Source organism: Chiloscyllium plagiosum, chromosome 2 (genome assembly GCF_004010195.1).
Source record: "Chiloscyllium plagiosum isolate BGI_BamShark_2017 chromosome 2, ASM401019v2, whole genome shotgun sequence".
Classification (NCBI taxonomy): Eukaryota; Metazoa; Chordata; class Chondrichthyes; order Orectolobiformes; family Hemiscylliidae; genus Chiloscyllium; species Chiloscyllium plagiosum.
In genome coordinates this window covers 25,964,725-25,982,620 of record NC_057711.1, presented here as the reverse complement: position 1 = coordinate 25,982,620, position 17,896 = coordinate 25,964,725, and the positions used below count along the sequence as shown (strand labels likewise).

At 39.6% G+C, this 17,896-nt stretch overlaps 1 protein-coding gene across 1 annotated transcript in view; it reads left to right on the top strand.

Annotated features, from left to right (window-relative positions):
• The window catches only part of si:ch211-197n1.2 (EF-hand calcium-binding domain-containing protein 6), an 88,969-nt gene that overhangs the window by 31,642 nt on the left and 39,431 nt on the right, over window positions 1–17,896 (top strand). The window contains exons 10-11 of the mRNA XM_043705826.1: window positions 1,879–1,986; window positions 10,624–10,689. Coding sequence (XP_043561761.1) covers window positions 1,879–1,986; window positions 10,624–10,689 — 174 coding nt within the window. The remainder of the gene's footprint in view (window positions 1–1,878; window positions 1,987–10,623; window positions 10,690–17,896) is intronic.

Below are 17,896 nucleotides of genomic sequence, written 5' to 3'. Positions count from 1 at the left end.
AAATGCATTTCATATTGATTCTTACAGGTAACAGTGAAATTGCCGCAGTGAGGGAGGCTCTGTCATTAGCAAGAGATGGCTGGTACTGAGTTTAACCTGCAGGTCACGTCTCCTCAGGCAAGGGGTGACATTGAGAAGGCAGGACCTTTGTGGTGATTTCAGCCATTACAGGAACTGGATCTGCTGCTGTTAGCATCACTTGCTAGCCACCCAGATAACTGGGTTAACCAACCCCACAGCACATGCAAGTAACTTTCTCTCAGTTATCACACTCTTGCCTTTGAATCAGAAGTTTCAAGTCTCGCTTCAGAAGCTTTAGAACATACTGTAGACTGACACTTCAGGACTGAGGCAGCTGCACATTCTGTGATGCCACCTTTTAATGAGATATAAAATTGATGTTCCGCTTTCAACCTCAAGTACATGTAAAAGATACCATGGCACCCATTTGAGGAAAAATAGAGAGTTCTTCCCAGAGTTTAGTCAATACTTGTTCCCATATCAACTTCACTTAAGAAAACATTTCATAGGATATGGATTGTTAATTGCATTTGAGAAAGAGGGGCTTGCTCAGCCACTTTAGTTACAAGTGAACCACAATGGGTCTGGAGTTACATTTCAGCCAGGGTGGTAAAGACGGAGATCGCCTTCCCTAAAGGGCTTTGCTGAATGGGATTGGGTTTGTGACAATTGATGGCAGCTTTGTATTCATCATTACTGAGGCTAGCACTTAATTTCAGATTTATTCATTACAATTATTACAGGAATTTGCCTCTATATTTACTTGTGGTGTGATTTGAACCCAGAGTATTAACAAGGGCTTCTACTACCCTAGTGAGATTACCACTGTGCCACTATCTGCCCCAGTTGTACCTAATTTGACTGCCCCATTTTGTACATTACAATGGTGCTTACATTTAAACTGCATGTCATTGATTGTAAAGTGCTTTGAGATGTCCTAAGGTTGTTTAAATGCATTTTTTTTTCTTCAGGCAGAAAGGTCATCCCAAAACACTTCACAATCATTCAACATATCTTTTTGAATTAACGACTCTTATATCATTACTTCAATCATAATTTAGTATCAGAACAACAGACCAACTCCAGGATATTATCAATAGTCAGACTGGGTATGGAGTGGATCACTCATTAAGTAAATTGATATCAATGACTAACAACTGTTCTAAACCTAAGAGCAAGCGATGCCTCCCAATATTTTCCTTATTCATTTATGGGATGTCGGGACCACTGACTAGACCAGCATTTATTATCCATCCCTAATTACCCAGTTAAGAGACAACCATATTGCTGTGGGTCTGGAGTCAACAGATTTTTTTTACAACAATGGACAGTGGTTGCACATTCACCATTCGGCTGTTTCACTTTAATTTAGACTTTTATTGAATTCAGATTTCACCATCTGCCAATGTGAAATTCAAGCCTATATCCCCAGAATATTAGTCAGGGTTCTGGATTACTAGCCCAGTGATATTACCTCTACACCATCACATCTTCTGAAATAGTACTGTAGTATTCCAACATTAATTCTGCAGGAATATTTTCAGATAGTGGCCCCAGTGAAAAATTGAAGCATTTCCTACATTTGTCTTTCTTACATTTGTGCAAAAAATCATATTTCTAGAAACTGTGAAAATATCTGTACACTTGATATGTGGATCAGAATTGCAGTTATGATTGGTTGTCAATCCATATGAGGAATTCCATCCAGGAATTCCATCCATACTAGGAATATGGTGAAAGATGAATTTCTACTTTTCAAGAAGCTGCACATCTGCTCAATATTTTAATGGAATAAATGAACAGTTTTACTACTTTACTGATTTTGTTTGATTTATAAAATATATACTTTATTTCTAGGTTCAACTGTGAAGGGAGTGTCAGTCTGTGCTCCACAGTAACTGCAATTGAAGCAAAACTGACAAGGCTCTTTCAGTCAGACTTCCTGGCCCTATTAGCCACCTTTCAGTAAGTGCATAATTTCTCTTCATTGCTTTGAAAACTCATTTAACCCTTTTGCCAGTTCAAGTGTATCTGCACATGTTAAAGAATATGTAGCTCAGTGCATCCACATATTAGGTAAATGCATTAAGTGTTTTATAAAATGAGGCTGAAGGTAATGCATTTTTTATAATTTCCAGGAAGCAATTTCACAAATTCTCAGAATTTTCACAGCACTAGCTTAACGTTATAAGGTATAGGAGCTGAGTTAAGGCTTCGGCCCATTGAGTCTGTTTTGATCTGTTAATTCTCTACTGCACTTTCCTGCCTTGTCCCCATAATCATCGATTCTCGTTATGATTACAAATCTGTCTATCTCAGCCTTGAATATACTTAATGACCCAGCTTCTCCAGCCCTCTGCAGTTAATAATTCCATAGATTCACAACCCTCTGAGAAAATAAATTCTTCTTCATCCCTTAATTCAGATTTCCAGCATCCACTATTTTGCTTTTATCCTCCTCATCATCTTTGTCTTAAGTGGGTGACTCCTTATTTTGAGATTATGCCCTCTGGTCCTAAATTCTCCCACAAGAGAAAACAAGCTCTCGGCATGTATTCTGTTAAGCTGAAGAATCTGATATATTTCAATGAGATTACCTTTCATCTAAAGGTTCATTCTTCTAAATTCCAATGAGGATAGGCCAAACCTCTCCTCATAACAAAATCCCAGGATCAATATAGCGAACCTTCTCTGGACTATCTGCAAAGGCAGTATATCTTTCCTTAAGTAAGGGGGCCAAAATTGTTCTCAGTATTCCAAGTGTGGTCTAACTATGGATTTTGAGCAAGTTCCCTATTTTGGTACTCTATTCCCTTTGAGATTAAGGCCAACAATCCACTATTACCTGCTGAACTTGTTGCAGGCTTTGATTGATGCATGAGAACCTTAAATCCCTCAGTGCGGCAGCTTTTTGCAATTTTTCTCCATTTAAATAATACTCAGCTCCTCTATTCTTCCTGCCAAAGTGTAATATCTCACGTTTCAGTTTTGCCAACTCACTTAACCTGTCTGGATCTCTCTATAAACTGTGTGTCATCCATCATTACTTCCTATCTAATTTTTGTCATCTGCAAATTTGACAGTAGTACAACCACTTGTATCATCTAAGTCATTAAATATTGCAAATAATTGTGGCCCCAGCAGTGAGCCCAAATGGCAATCCAATTGTTACAGGTTGCCATCCTGAAAATGCCTCTCTTGTCCATGGTTAAAGAATTGGTTAAGAAGATGGAGAGTTAAGATGAGGTGGGCATTCTCAGGATGGTAACCTGGGACCAATGGTGTGCCGCAGGAATCGTGCTGGGGCCACAATTATTCATGAAATGTATTATTAACACGGACAAGGAAAGTGAATGTACTGCAAAGAATTTGACAAATGACAAAAACAAGTGGGAAGGCAAATGGTGAGGATGACACAGAGACTGCAGAATGATATAGACAAGGTAAGCAACTAGGAGAAAACTTGGCAGATGGAAAAATATGAGGTCATGCACTTTGGCAGGAACAGTAGAGGAGCTACTAATTTAGATATTATTTAAATTGAGAATGATGGCAGAAAGCAACAGAAGAGGGATTTGAGAGTTGATGTCCACGCATCACAAAAAGAAAACTAGCATCCAAGTTCAATTGGTAATAGGGAAGGCAAATGCAATGTTGGATTTTATTTCAAAAGGAATGGAATATAAAAGTAGGGAAGCTTTCCTGAAACTGTACAGGGCACTAATCAGACCACAGATGGAATGCTGTAAATAGTTTTGGGTCCCCTTAGCTAAGGAAACAGACACTGGCATTAGTGGCATCCAGGAAAGGTTCAGTTGAATATGGTGAAGGAATTAAGTACCATCACCATTACTAGAGAGGTTGTATTAGACAATTAGTATTAAACCAATGGGACGAAAGGCAAATAGCTCCCCTGGCCCTGATGGCTTACATCCTAGGGTTCTCAAAGAAGTAGCTACATGCACTAGATGTAATTTTCCAAAATCCGTGGATTCTGGAAAAGTACCAGAGATTGGAAAACTGCAAATGTGGCAGCCCTATTCAAAAAGGCAGGGAGGCAAAAGGTGCATAACTAGGCGGATTAGCCTGATATCAATTGTTGGAAAAATGTTGGAATCAATTATTGAGAAAGCACACTTGATTGGAATATGATTTTCCAAATGTTCTAATCAAGCAGAGTCAGCATGGCTTCACGAGAGGGAAATTGTGTCTGAGTAATTTATTAGAATTTTTTGAGGAAGTCTCAACCACAGTACTTAGAGGGGAACCAGTAGTTGTGTTGTATTTGAACTTTCAGAAGACATTCAACAAATTATATTACAAATGGTTAAGTCATAAGATGAGAACCCATGGTCTTGGCATGGATAGAGAATTGGCTAATGGCAAGAACAGCAAGTGAATTGAATTGAATGATTTATTGTCACTTGCATTTTAAAATGAATAATACAATAAAATACAATGGAAAAACTTCAACTGTCGCCACAATTTGGCACTATTTTAAACAGTTTAAGAATAAAAAGATATAGCTGAAAGAGACTCTGTCTTTATTCCATACTCTGTCTTTATTCCAGCTCACCAATGACACGTGTGCCTTTACCCCTCCTCCACCACCTTGCTGCTGCAGCGGACTCACCAATGTAGGAGGTGTCACTCTTTAGGCACTATTTCTTCACCACTGGGCCCACCTTGGTATTATAGACAAAATAAAAATAAAAGAAAAAATTTGGCTTAATTATAGCTATCAAATTGCTTAACAAAATGATATAAATACATTAACTAAAACTAATTAACTGTTCCAATATAGTAACACCCCAAAACACATCCTTGGCAAAGGTAAATTCAGCAAAATAGATTGTCTCGCATGCAATTCTAGAGGAAGAGAATCCCAGCTTTTAGCTGTAACAGAGAGAGGAATAAGAGTTTGCACATCCAGCTTCAACATTCCAGCAACTGCAGAAAGCTAAAACCTAAAATTCCTGGTTCCGTGTGGGCGTGACCCTACCCATTCAGGCTGCTTCTATTGTTCCATCTTTACTTTATTGGCTTTGAGTAGATTGCTTGGTGCCTCTGTACCAATCTTGCTTCATAAAACACATCTCATAACTGTCTCAACACATTGTGCTGGAGTACAATTCTGCTGCTGTTGATTGCCCACAGTGCCTTATGGTTGCCCAGTCTTGAGTTGGTAGCTGTATCCCACTTCAATCTACACCATGGAGGTTATTCTCAATGTGAAGGCAGGATTTCATCTCCATGAAGATTCTTACTGATACTGTCATGGACAGATGCATCTGCAGTATATGTTTCCCTCTTATTGGTTCCCTCACCACCTGCCACAGACCCAGTCTAGCAGTTATGTCTTTTTGGACCCGGTCAGCTCAATAAGTAGTGCTGCCACCGAGCATATTCTTGCTGGACATTGAAAGTCCCCACCCAGAGTGTATTTTGCACCCTTGCCACCCTCCGTGCTTCATCCAAGTGTTGTTAAACTTGGAGGAGTACCGATTCATCAGCCATGGGAGGACAGTATATGATAATTAGCAGGAGGTTTCCTTGTCCATGTTTAACCTGAAGCCTTATTTTAAGAAAGATATCTATTAATTGGAAGTAGTTTGGAAAAGCTTCACCAGGATGATCCCTGGTATGGAGAGATTGTCTTATGAGGAAAGGCTAAACAGGTACTTACTTACAATTAAGAGGTGATTTCATTGAAACATATAGGATTCTTAAGATGTTTGACAGGGTAAATGCTGAGAGAATGTTTCCCTCATGGGAGGGTCTGGACCAGGGGGCATAGTCTCAGAATAAAGGGGTTCCAATTTAAGACAGAGATGAGGAGGAAATTGTTCTCTCAAAGAGTTGTGACTCTTTGGAACGCCTTGTCACGGAGAGCTATGGGGGAAGAGTCCTTGTGTCTGTTTAAGGTTGAGACAGACGGATTCTTGATCAATAAGGGAATCAAGGATTACAAGGAAAAGGTGAAATGCAGGAAAATAGACGTGAGGAATGTGGGATCCTATTGAAAGGCAGAGCATGGTTGAGAGGCTGAACAGCTTACTCCTGTTCCTATTTCCTATAGTCGAGGCTGATTTCAGGTATGTGGTACCATCTTATGAGGAGGGTTTGAGTAGGTTTGAGAGACTACTTTGTTGAAAAGTATAAGATTCTCTGGGTGGATTGACAGTGTAGATGGGGGAAGGTTGTTTTTCCTTGTGGGTGAGTCTAGGACCAGAGAGACTAATCTCTGAGTAAGGTGTTCCATATTTATGACAGAAGTGACCAAGAATGTCTTCTTTCAGAGGATAGTGAATCTATGGAATTCTATACCATAAAGGACAGTTGAGGCTGGTTGTTTAGCATTTGAAGGCTGAGATAGACAGATTATTTAACCAGTAAGGGAATCAAAGATAGTGGGGAAAAGGCAGGTAAGTAGAGTTGAGGATTATCAGATCAGCATGGTCTCATTGAATGGCACAGAAGACTAGATGGGTTGAATGGCCTACTTCTGTTCCTACTTGTGGCCTATCCCAATTCTCTATCTGTTATTAGTTTGCCAATCTTCTATCCATGCTAATATACTATCTCTAAAACAATGGGCTCTGTTCTTATTAAGTAGCCTTACATATGGTATCATATCGAATGTCTTTTAGAAATCTAAATATATTGCTTTTACTAGTTGCCATTTTTTTATCCTGCTTGTTACCACCTCAAAAAATGCATATCAACTTTGGCAGTAATGAAGCCCTACTGAGTCCACTTGATTGTATAATATATTATTAAGTGCTGTGCTGTTATATCCTTTATAATTGACTCTAGAAAATTTCCAAATAACATGCTAAGCTAATTGGCCTATAAGTTTCTTACCTTTCTTCCTGTTTCAACAACGGTGTTACTTTAGTACTTTTCCAATTCTCTGGGACTTTACAAATCTAGCGATTCTCAAAAGATTACTACCAGTGTATCCACTATCGCTGTAACTACTTTCCTTTAATATCCTAGGATGCAGCCTATCAGGACCAGAGGCTAATTGGCCTTTAGCCCCATTCATTTTTCTGGTACTTTTTCTCTAGTGATACTTGCTGTATTTGCTTCTTACTCACCTGAACTAATTTTTAAAAAATTTTTGAAATGATATTAGTGTCTTCTACCACAACAACTGATGCAAATATTTATTCAACTCCTTTGCCATTTCCTGGTTCTCCCAGGTTAGGGCTAGCTGGTCAGGTCCCAAAGGACATAATACTAGACTGGGTCTGAAGCAAGTGGTGAGGGAACCAGCAAGAGGGAAAAACATACTTGACCTCATCCTTACTAATCTGTCTGCTGTAGATACATCTATCCATGATAGTATCAGTAACTGTGGCGAAGATTTGTGATCAACTAGAGGAGAAAAAAAACCCACCTTCACATTGAGAATAACCTCCACAGTGTTGCATTATGTTGGACACATCTTGCTACTCAAGACTGGGCATCCATGAGATGCTATGGGAAATCAACAGCAGCAGAATTTTACTTATTATTTCCCCAGCTCATTCTCTAAGGGAGAATATTCATTTAGACCTCTCTTTTTTATATATTTAAGAAGCTCTTAGAGTCTATTTTTACATTACTCGCTAGTTTAACATCAAGTTTACTTTTTTCCATCTTTGTTATTTTTGTCATCTTTTGGTGCTTTTTTAACTTTCTCAATCCTCTTGCTTATCACAAATCTTTGCCACAGTATGTTTTTTGTTTCAACTTCATATTATCATTAACTTCCTTTGTTAACCCTGGTTGGTTTTGAGTATCCTTCTTCCTATATCCTGGAATATGTCATTGTTGTGAGACATTACCCATTTTCATAAAGGTAGGCCATTGTTTATCAATTGTATTTTCTGTCAAACACATTTTCTAGTCTGTTCCAGCTAACTCTGCCCTCAGACCCTTGCAATCACCTTTATTTAAACTTTGCACAATTTTTTAAAACCCAAATTTCTCATTCTCAAAGTGAATGCTAAATTGCACCACACTTTCATCACTGTGTTGTGGGGGATCTTTTATTCTGACGTCATTTATTAAGCTTGCTTCATTACACATTATTGAATGTAAAGTAACCCGATCTCTGATTGGAGGGACAACATCGTATTTGAGGAAACTGTCCTGAATACACTCTATGAATTCTTCTTTGTAGTATCTTTGCCAATTTGGTTATCTCAGTTTACATGAATATTAAAGTCACCATGATTAATATATTGCTTATTTATATGCCCTTATCATCTCCTGATTTATTCTCTGTGCAATAATACAGTTACTGTTATGGGCCTATCGACTACTCTCACCAGTGTCTGTTATTTGTTATTAACACCCCTTATTTCTTATCTCGTTCCCCTATGGATTCTACATCTTCTGATCTAAAATAATTCCTTGCTATCTTACTTATTTCACTTCAAACCCACAAGCCACCCCACCACCTTTTCCTCCCTGCCTGTCCTTTTGAAAAGTTACATACCCTGAATATTTCATTCCAGCTTTAATCTCCTTTAAACCATGTTTCCATAATACTATAAGTTCATACACATTAACCTTTATTTGTGCTGGTAATTCACTTATTCTATTCTGAATATATGTGCATTTAAATAAAGCACTATTGATTTTGCATTTATTGTCATTTTTCCCTTTTGACCCTATTTGCTGTTTTTTAAAAAAATGTTTGTATGCTATTTCCCTTCCTGTCCGAGGATTTAACAAAACAGCTAATATAGTATATGCTGTCTAAGCTTCACACTTCAGCAGTTGGAGTAATATTTTGCAGCCTTCCCAAAGTTTCATCTGATATTCATATCTGTAAAGTACCATAACTTGGAAATTATTTTAGAAATTTGCTTGTCTTACACTAGAGTACTCAGCCACATTGAAATTACAGCAAAGTAAAATCCAAGCTAGAGACCAAGTTGGTAAAGTGTATCAAGATGACATTTGGATCCATTTATAGCTCTAATTCATGATGTGTTTCTACTGAAATAAATTCAAATAGCTTTGCTAATTTGAGACTGATGTGGATTTTAATTTTATTTTCTTTTAGTTTATTTTTATTATTGACTTCTAATTGTGATTAGAAACAAAAATCTTTCACATCATTTCTTTTAACCTGAAATTGTTTCCTTATCCCTCATTTTTAACTTGCATTACTGATTCCTCTCTCTGCCCTTGGAATGGGAAACAGGGGGCCAGATTCAGCTGTTTTGGTTTTCTTCAAGAAGTAACCTACTTGTACCTTTAAAATATTCAAAACCCTGCCACAGTGGCTCTTTGGGGAATAAAGTTCCAAAACCTCATGGCCCTCTGAGACAGAGAATTTCTCCTCATTTTCTCTCATGGGAAAAACTAGATTTAGAAACTGTGTCCCCTCATTCTAGTCTCTTCTACAATGGGAAATATCCCTTCCGCATCCATCCCATCAACAACTCACATTAGAATCATATTTCAACAAGGTCTTGAATGTTATGCCCCAGTGAACCAGACTTTACACAGCTGTGTAACCTTTCATTACTTGAAATATACATTGGGATTGAGTTGGCATCTGGGCACAATTTGGAAATCTTAATACAGGTTAAATTTAAGATTGTGCTAGTTTTATAAAATGTAAAATAGTACAAATTTCTGTTCAAATTCATTTACATATTGCCAAACAGAAAATCTTCTATCAATCAGTGCAATATAGCATCTGATCAGACTAGATTAGATTACCTACAACATGGAAACAGGCCCTTCGGCCCAGCAAGTCCACACCGACCCACCCAGACCCATTCCCCTACACTTACCCCTGACTAATACACCTAACACTATGGGCAATCTGTTTCTTTTTAGAAAAATTATTTTGATTTGATATATTGTTTTCATGTGTACGGAGGTTCAGTGAGAAGTGTTGTCTTACATGCTTTACAGGCAGATCATATTATTCAAGCGCATCAGGGTAACAGAACAGAGTGCAGGATATAATGTTACAGCTGCCGAGAAGGTGCAGAGAGAGGTCCATTCAAAAGTCTGATAACAGCAGGGAAGAAGCTGTACTTGAATCTGTTTGTACATGTATACAAACTTTTATATCTTCTGCCTGAAAGAAGAGGGTGGAAGAGAGTATAACTGGGGTGGCAGGTATCTTTGAGTATGTTGGTTGCTTTCCCAATGCAGCAGGAAATGTAGATGAAGTCAATGGATGGGAGACTAGCCTGTGTGATGGACTGGGCTGTGTTCACATCTCTGTGGTTTCTATCATTCTTGGGAACAGCAGTTGCCATACCACACTGTGATGTATCCAGATGGGATGCTTTCTATGGTGCATCTATAAAGAATTGTCAGTCTTTATGGGCACGCCAAATCTCCTTAGCACTCTAAGGAAGTAGAGGCATGGCTGTGCTTTCTTGACCGTAGTGTAGGTGGACCAGGACAGATTGTTGGTGATCATTATTCCCGGGAACTTCACGCTCTCCCTACTTCCTCCTCAGCACCATTCATGCAGCTTTATTTTGATACATTCAAGAGTTTTAACATTGTACAGTTTCAAAAGGTAATTTAAAAATATACCTTTGCAATCTCACTTAATTTGCTCTTTCTAAATTACAGCAAAATTGACAAACTAGGAAGGAATATCATCAGTCAACAGGAATTCCGAGCTGCCATTGAGAGCAGGTACACTTTGATGATCATGTTTAACAAAAACTGAAGCATATTCAATATTTTTGAAAAGAGATGGAAAGAATTATACAATTTCAGTGAGTGACAGTAATATTTTTCCCACTGTGACACTTACATGGATCTGCTGAAATGTGAACAGGGAGAAGTCTACTCATGTACGATGCCCATAAACCTCTAAAGTTGCAGTCTTCTGGCAGCTACCTGTAAAGAAAATGATCAGTGATATGGAGGCAAGGAGCTGTGACAATTGAAAAAGGAGAGGAAACCTTGTATTTATACCATATCTTTTACAATATCGGAGTCTCTCAAAGCAACTGACAGCCATTGAAGTCATTTGAACTGTCACCTCTGTTACAATCTAGGAAACGTACCATCCAATTTGCACACTGGAAGCACCCACGAACAGCGATATGATAATGACCAAATAATCTGTTTTGATGTCATTGTTGAGTGATAAATACTGGTCAGCACCTCAGGGATAAGACCACCACACTGCTTCAAAGAATGCCATGTGATCTTGGCTATCTGCCTGAGAGAACAGACAGGGCCTTGTTTCAGTGTCTCATCCAAGGGTGCAGCAGTCCTTCAGTGCCGCACTAGAATGTCAGCTAGATTACATGTTCAAATCTCTGGATGAATTCATTGTCATAGGAGTCATTTATGAGTATCTTTAATGCTAATCCTTATCTGCTTTCCTTCAGAATGCAAACTGCAGTGTTCCAATCCTCCAACTTCTCTGGAACATTTCAAAATATTATTAAATGTGTGTATTTCATATTTCACATTATACTGTTCATTAGAGGGGTGTAAATAGCAGAGTCAGAAAAATGCTTTGAGAATTTTGTATTGTATGGTTTTGAGGAATTAATTTCCATGAGCTAATAGATTCATTACCATTTTATATTTACATCCATTAAAAAAATTCAATGCAGCATGCACAACAGATATGTGAGAAAAGCTATAGATCGAGGATTAAAAGGGGCAGGAGCAACATGGGTATAAAATTGTCCGAGGAATAAGAAGCAGTGAATAATGTTCAGTAGGTATTTTCAGGCTGCAAGAAAGTTTTGTGATGGAGTTCCCCAGGGATCGATATTGAGACCCTTGCTTTTTCTTATACTTATAAATGATCAAGATCTTAGTGTGCAGTGAGCAATTTCAAAGTTTGCGGATGACATGAAACTGGGAGAATTATATATTGTGAGGAGGACAGTGTACAACTTCAAAAGGACATTGCCACATGAGTGGACTGGGGAGGTAAGTGGCAGATGATGTTCAATGCAGTGAGGTGATACACTTACGTACAAAGAGCATAGAGAGGTGACATAACATAAAGGGTTTATTCTCTTATAAAAGGTGTCAGGTACAGAGCAATCTAGCTTCATTAATGGAGGCATTGAATGCAAGAGCGGACAAGTTACGATCCACTTATATAAGGCACAGGTTCGATCTCAACTGGAGTACTATGTACAGTCTGGGCACCATACAATGGATATGAACACATTGGAGAGAATTCAGAAGCTGTTTCCAAGAATGGTTCCAAAGATGAGAACTTCTATGATGAGGAAAGATTGAAGAAATTGGAACTATTTCCCTTGGAATGAAGTTAGGAAGAGATTTGATAGAAGCTTTCAAAATTACGAGGGGTTTAGACAGAGTAGATAGGCAGAAACTATTCACACTTGCAAATAAAGTGAGAACCAAGTAAATTAAAGGGAGCATCCAGTTGGATGGAAAAAAAGATACAACGTGGCAAAGACTGCCAAAAAGCCAGATTTTATTTTAATTCATTTGTGGGATTTGGGCATCACTGGCTGGCCAGAATTTATTGCGTATCCCTAGAGGCCCTTGTTTCGGTGATGGTGAGCTGCTTTCTCGAACTGCTGTGTCCACCTGTTTTGGGTTGTCCCACAATACCCTTTGAGAGAGAATTTTGACCCAGCGACAGTGAAGGAAAGGTGGTATATTTCCAAGTCAGAATGGTGAGTGACTTGGAGGGAAACTTGAAGGTGGTGGTGTTCCCATGTATGTGCTGCCCTTGTACTTCCAGATGGAAGTGGTCATGGTCACAGTGCTGTCTGAGGATCTTTGATGAATTTCTGCTGCTACTGAGTGTCGGTGGTGGAAGGAGTGGATACCTGTGGACGTGGTACCAATTTGCCCTGGATGGTGTCATGCTTCTTGAATGTTGTTGAGGCTGCACTCATCCAGGCAGTTAGGAATATTCCATCCCACTCCTGACTTGTATCTTGTGGATGATGGATAGGCTTTACGGAGTCAGGAGCCATAGTATTCTGACCTGTTCCTATAGCCACTGTGTTTATGTGGTGAGCTCAGGATGTTAATAGTATGGAATTCAGTGATGTAACGCCATTGCATGTCAAGGGGCATTGCTTAGATTGTCTCTTATTGATGATGGTCGTAGCCTGGCACTTGTGTGATGTGAGTGTTACTTGGCACTTGTCAGCCCAAACCTTGATATTGTCCAGATCTTGTCACAGTTGAACATGGACTGCTTCAGTATCTGAGGAGTTGCAATTGGTGTTGAACATTGTGCAGTCATCAGCAAACATTCCCACTTGACCTTATGATCGATGAAAGGTCATTGATGAAGCATTGAGAAAGTTTTAAAAACCAGTAAAAGATGACCAAAATAAATGAGGTGAGTAAACTAGCAAGTAACGTAAGAGCTTCTTGATATATAATTTTAAAAAGAGAGTTCAAAGTGAACACAGGCTCCTTAGAAAATGAGGCTGGAAAAGTAATAATGAGGAACCAGAGAATGGCAGAGGAACTGAATAAATCCATTGCATCAGTCTTTGTGGTGGAGGCCATTATTTAATATTGTTGGAATGCTATTAACCAATGAGCTAAAGAGGGACAATAAATATCATTAGAGAAAAGATACAAAGGAAACTATGGCCTTGATGGATTACAGCCTAAGATTTTAAAGAAAACGGCTACAGATATAATGGATGCCACAGTAGTAATCTTCCAGGAACCCTTAGATTCTGGAAAATTCCTAGAGGATTGGAAGTGGCAATTGTAACACCCTTATTTAAAAAGGGGAGATAAAAAGCAAGTAGCTATATGCTAATTAGCTTAATATCTGTCATTGGGAAGATGTTAGAATTTATTATAAGTGATATAATAGCAGAGCATTTAGAAATACATAATATGAAGTGGAATCAACCTGCCTTTATACAGGAAAATGGAGTTGAGGATTGTTAGAGCAGCCATGACCTCATTGAATGGCAAAGCAGACTCAATGGGGCTGAATGGCCTGCCTCTCCTCCCACATGTTGTGGTCTTAACCAGAAGACACACTTTTAAAGTGCTTTGCAGAAGAAGTATGAGAATTAAATCTTTTCACACAGTGAGGGGTCTGCCTGAAATTGTGGAGGAGAAAAGTTCAACTGGGGCATTCAAGAAAAAATTGGATGATTATTTCAGGAGAAACTATGTGGAGGGTATGGGGAAGAGGTGAAAGATTGTCAATGTTAAAATGCTCAGAGAGCTGGTGAAGACAGTGATGGACTGAGTGGCCTCCTCCTGCACTGGAAAACTCTGATTCTGTGCTCTACTCTGTTATACTGTGCAGTTTACATCATTCACATTAGACACTTTCAGTTGTCTAATGATTTTCTTTATTTCAAGGCAACCACTAGATGGCAGGTTAGCACTTTCTCATAGAATGGGTGGTTCTCAAAATGAGGCCCAGATAGTCAGAGACTGCATATACCCCCTTAAGGGTCTGAAGCACTGACTTTGCAGAGCTGCCTCTGAATTTTCAGTTTCAATGGGAAATCCCCATCTCCCCAGTACTTTGCCTGAATATTTCCAATTCGGGGTGAGAATGTGGATAGTTCCCCAGGAAATGTTAGACAATTTAAAGTCATGTATAACTCCTGGGTAACCATTCAATTGACCTTTCACCCCACCCTTTACTCACCACAAACTTTTATCCTCACCCACTCACCCTCCCCACTCCTTACTAACCCTGTGCTTCCCACCACTAACAATTCAACACAATCTGAGATTGTCTGATCTCCCCCAATTACCTGACCTTCACTGACCATCTGATTCCCCATCCCCAACCTCTGGCAACTCGCCCTTCCTCAACCCTCAGCTCTTTCCCTCTGACACCCCTGACCACTTCACCACCCTGGATCCTCCAACCCCTGCGACCGCCCTGACCTTCTGACGCCTTTCCCCTCAGACATCCTCTGACCGACATCATCCCCTCATCCTCCAACTCTTCTGAACCGCTGACCCAACCTCATGACTCCAGAAATCTGTCTCGTTACCGCCATGCCATCTTACCCAGCTGGCACTCTACACACCTCCGGTACCCTGCCACTCTACCACCCTATTCACCCTACCCAAAGCTTTTCCATGTGTGAGTAAATAAAGACTAGGACAGCTGGTGTCGAAGAAAGGTGAGTGTGATTTGTCTTCCTCTGAAGATTCCGCAGCAAGAGCAAGGACTCCAAAAGAAGGTCATTCTCCATTTCTGAAGAGGCTAGATTCTAAAGTCCTGGTCTGAAAAATGGAGCTTCACCTTTAGTTAAGTAAGTAGGGATGGAGTGGCAATCCGATGGCAGTTGTATCTCATTGGATAATACAGTTCCTAGTGGTTTTCTCTTTAGAGAAACAATGCCATTGAGAAGGGATTCATAGAATGCGTACGAGATGGTTTTCTGGATTAATATGGTAAGAAACAATTAGAGATCCATCTGAGATTGGATATTGTGTGATGAGGAAGGGATTTTGAGAAGATTTGTAGATCAGGTCGAGGTTCAGGTTGTACATTTGCTCGCTGAGCTGGCAGGTTTGTGTTCAGACGTTTCATCACCATGTTAGGTAAAGTGGTGTCTTTCTTCATCTGTATGTAGGGATACTAGTGATAAAGGGTCATGTTTTTCGGTGGCTAGTTGATGTTCATGATTCCTATCATTACCTTTGTCATCACAAAACGGAACAAATTAGAGGAAACCTACAATATCATCAACAACATCCTTACTGGCATAATTTTCACAAAAGAGGAGGAGCACAACAACAGACTTCCCTTCCATGATGTCACAGTGGAACAAACAGTTAATGGAGAACTGCAGACCAGAATCTACAGGAAAGCAACACACACAGACCAGATACTTAACTACAACAACAATCATCCCAACACCCACAAACAGAGCTGCATTAGGACATTGTTTACATGGGCTACAACACACTGCAGCACCCAGGAACTACAAGCAGCAGAAGAAAAATACCTATACAACATATTCAAGAAGAAACAGATAACTGATAAACACAGTCCACTGATTCTTAACAAACCCAAACAAGTAGATGCAACATGCCCAGAGACTCTGGTCACACTACTATGCATCAAAGACATCGTGGAGATGCCTACCAGACTACTCCGACCTCTTTGCATCATGGTAGCTCACAAATCTACTAACACACTGAAACAGCTCCTGATGAACCTAAAGGACCAACAACCAGCAAAATGAATGTCATTTACAATATACCATGCAAGGACCGTAACAAACACTACATCGGATAGATAGGCAGAAAACTAGCCACCAGGATACACGAACATCAACTAGTCACCAAAAGACATGAGCTGATAATGTGTTGCTGGAAAAGCGCAGCAGGTCAGGCAGCATCCAAGGAGCAGGAGAATTGACGTTTCGGGCATGAGCCCTTTTTCAGGATTCCTGAAGAAGGGCTCATGCCCGAAACGTCGATTCTCCTTCTCCTTGGATGCTGCCTGACCTGCTGCGCTTTTCCAGCAACACATTTTCAGCTCTGATCTCCAGCATCTGAAGTCCTCACTTTCTACAAAAAGACATGACCCAGTATCACTAGTATCCTTACATACAGATGAAGAAAGACACCACTTTGACTGGGGCAACACATCCATTCTAGGAGAGGCTAAACAGAGACATGCGCGGGAATTCCTAGAGGCCTGACATTCAAACTGGAACTCCATCAATAAGCCCATCGATTTGGACCCATTTACCAATCTCTGAGAAAAAGAATTAGAAATGATATCACCCATCGTAAGAGACCAAGACACACAAACAGAAAGTGGGACAGAATGCTAACACTTCACCGGAGGCTCACTGATGATGTTACCTAGCATGGTGACAAAACGTCTGAAAACAAACCTGCCAGCTCAATGAGCAAACTGACAACCCATAAGGAAGGGATAATTGGCAGTCTAGTTGTGCAAGGCCCCTTGGGGAAAAGTGACCATAATATGATAGAATTCTTCACGAAGACATTGTTGATTCTGATGCTAGGGTCCTGAATTTAAATAAAGGAAACTGCAATGGTATGGTTGCAAATTGACTGTGATAAATTAGGGTATGTTAAAGCGATGATGGTGGTAAGCATTTAAAGAGTGAATGGAGGAACTGCAGCAATTGTACCTTTCTGTTTGGCACTAAAATAAATTAGACTAACAAGGAAAATTGGGGGCATTGTTATTTCCAAGGAAGCAGCATTAAATTGACCATAAAAAAGCAGCAGACCTGGGGATTGGCTGCAGTTTAGATTTCCGCGAAGGAGGGATTGATTAAGAAAAGGAAAATAAAGAGCCAGAGTAAGCTTACGGGAACATACAAGCTAATTGTAAAAAGCTTCTATATGTGCGTGAAGAAATTAATTAAAGACTAATATAGGCTCTTTACAGTAAGAAGTAGAGAAAGTTCTTCACCCAGCCTGTGGAATTCTCCACCACAAAAAAAGATCGAAGGCAAAACATTGAGTGTTTTCGTGGAGGACTTAGAAAGGTTCTTAGGGCTAAAGAGATCAAAGGGTGTGGAGAGTAAGCAGAAACAAGGTAGTGAGTTGGATGATCAGCCATGGTTGTATTGAATGGCGGAGCAGGCCTGAACTGCCTATTTCTACTATTTTCTGAGGGAAAAATGAAATATCAAAGTAAGAAAACTTGGTGTCAGTTAAACAGGACAATACTTTATAATGGACTCCAGCACCTTCCCTACTACCAATGTCAGCTTAACTAGTCTAATTCCCAGTTTTCACTCTACCTGCTGTTTTAGATAGTGGGATTACATTAGCTACTCTCTAATCCATATAAACTGTTCCAGAGATTATAGAACCGCGAAAAATAACAATCAATGCATCCATTATTTCTAGGGTCACTTCCTCAAGTACTCTGGGATGTAGATTATCA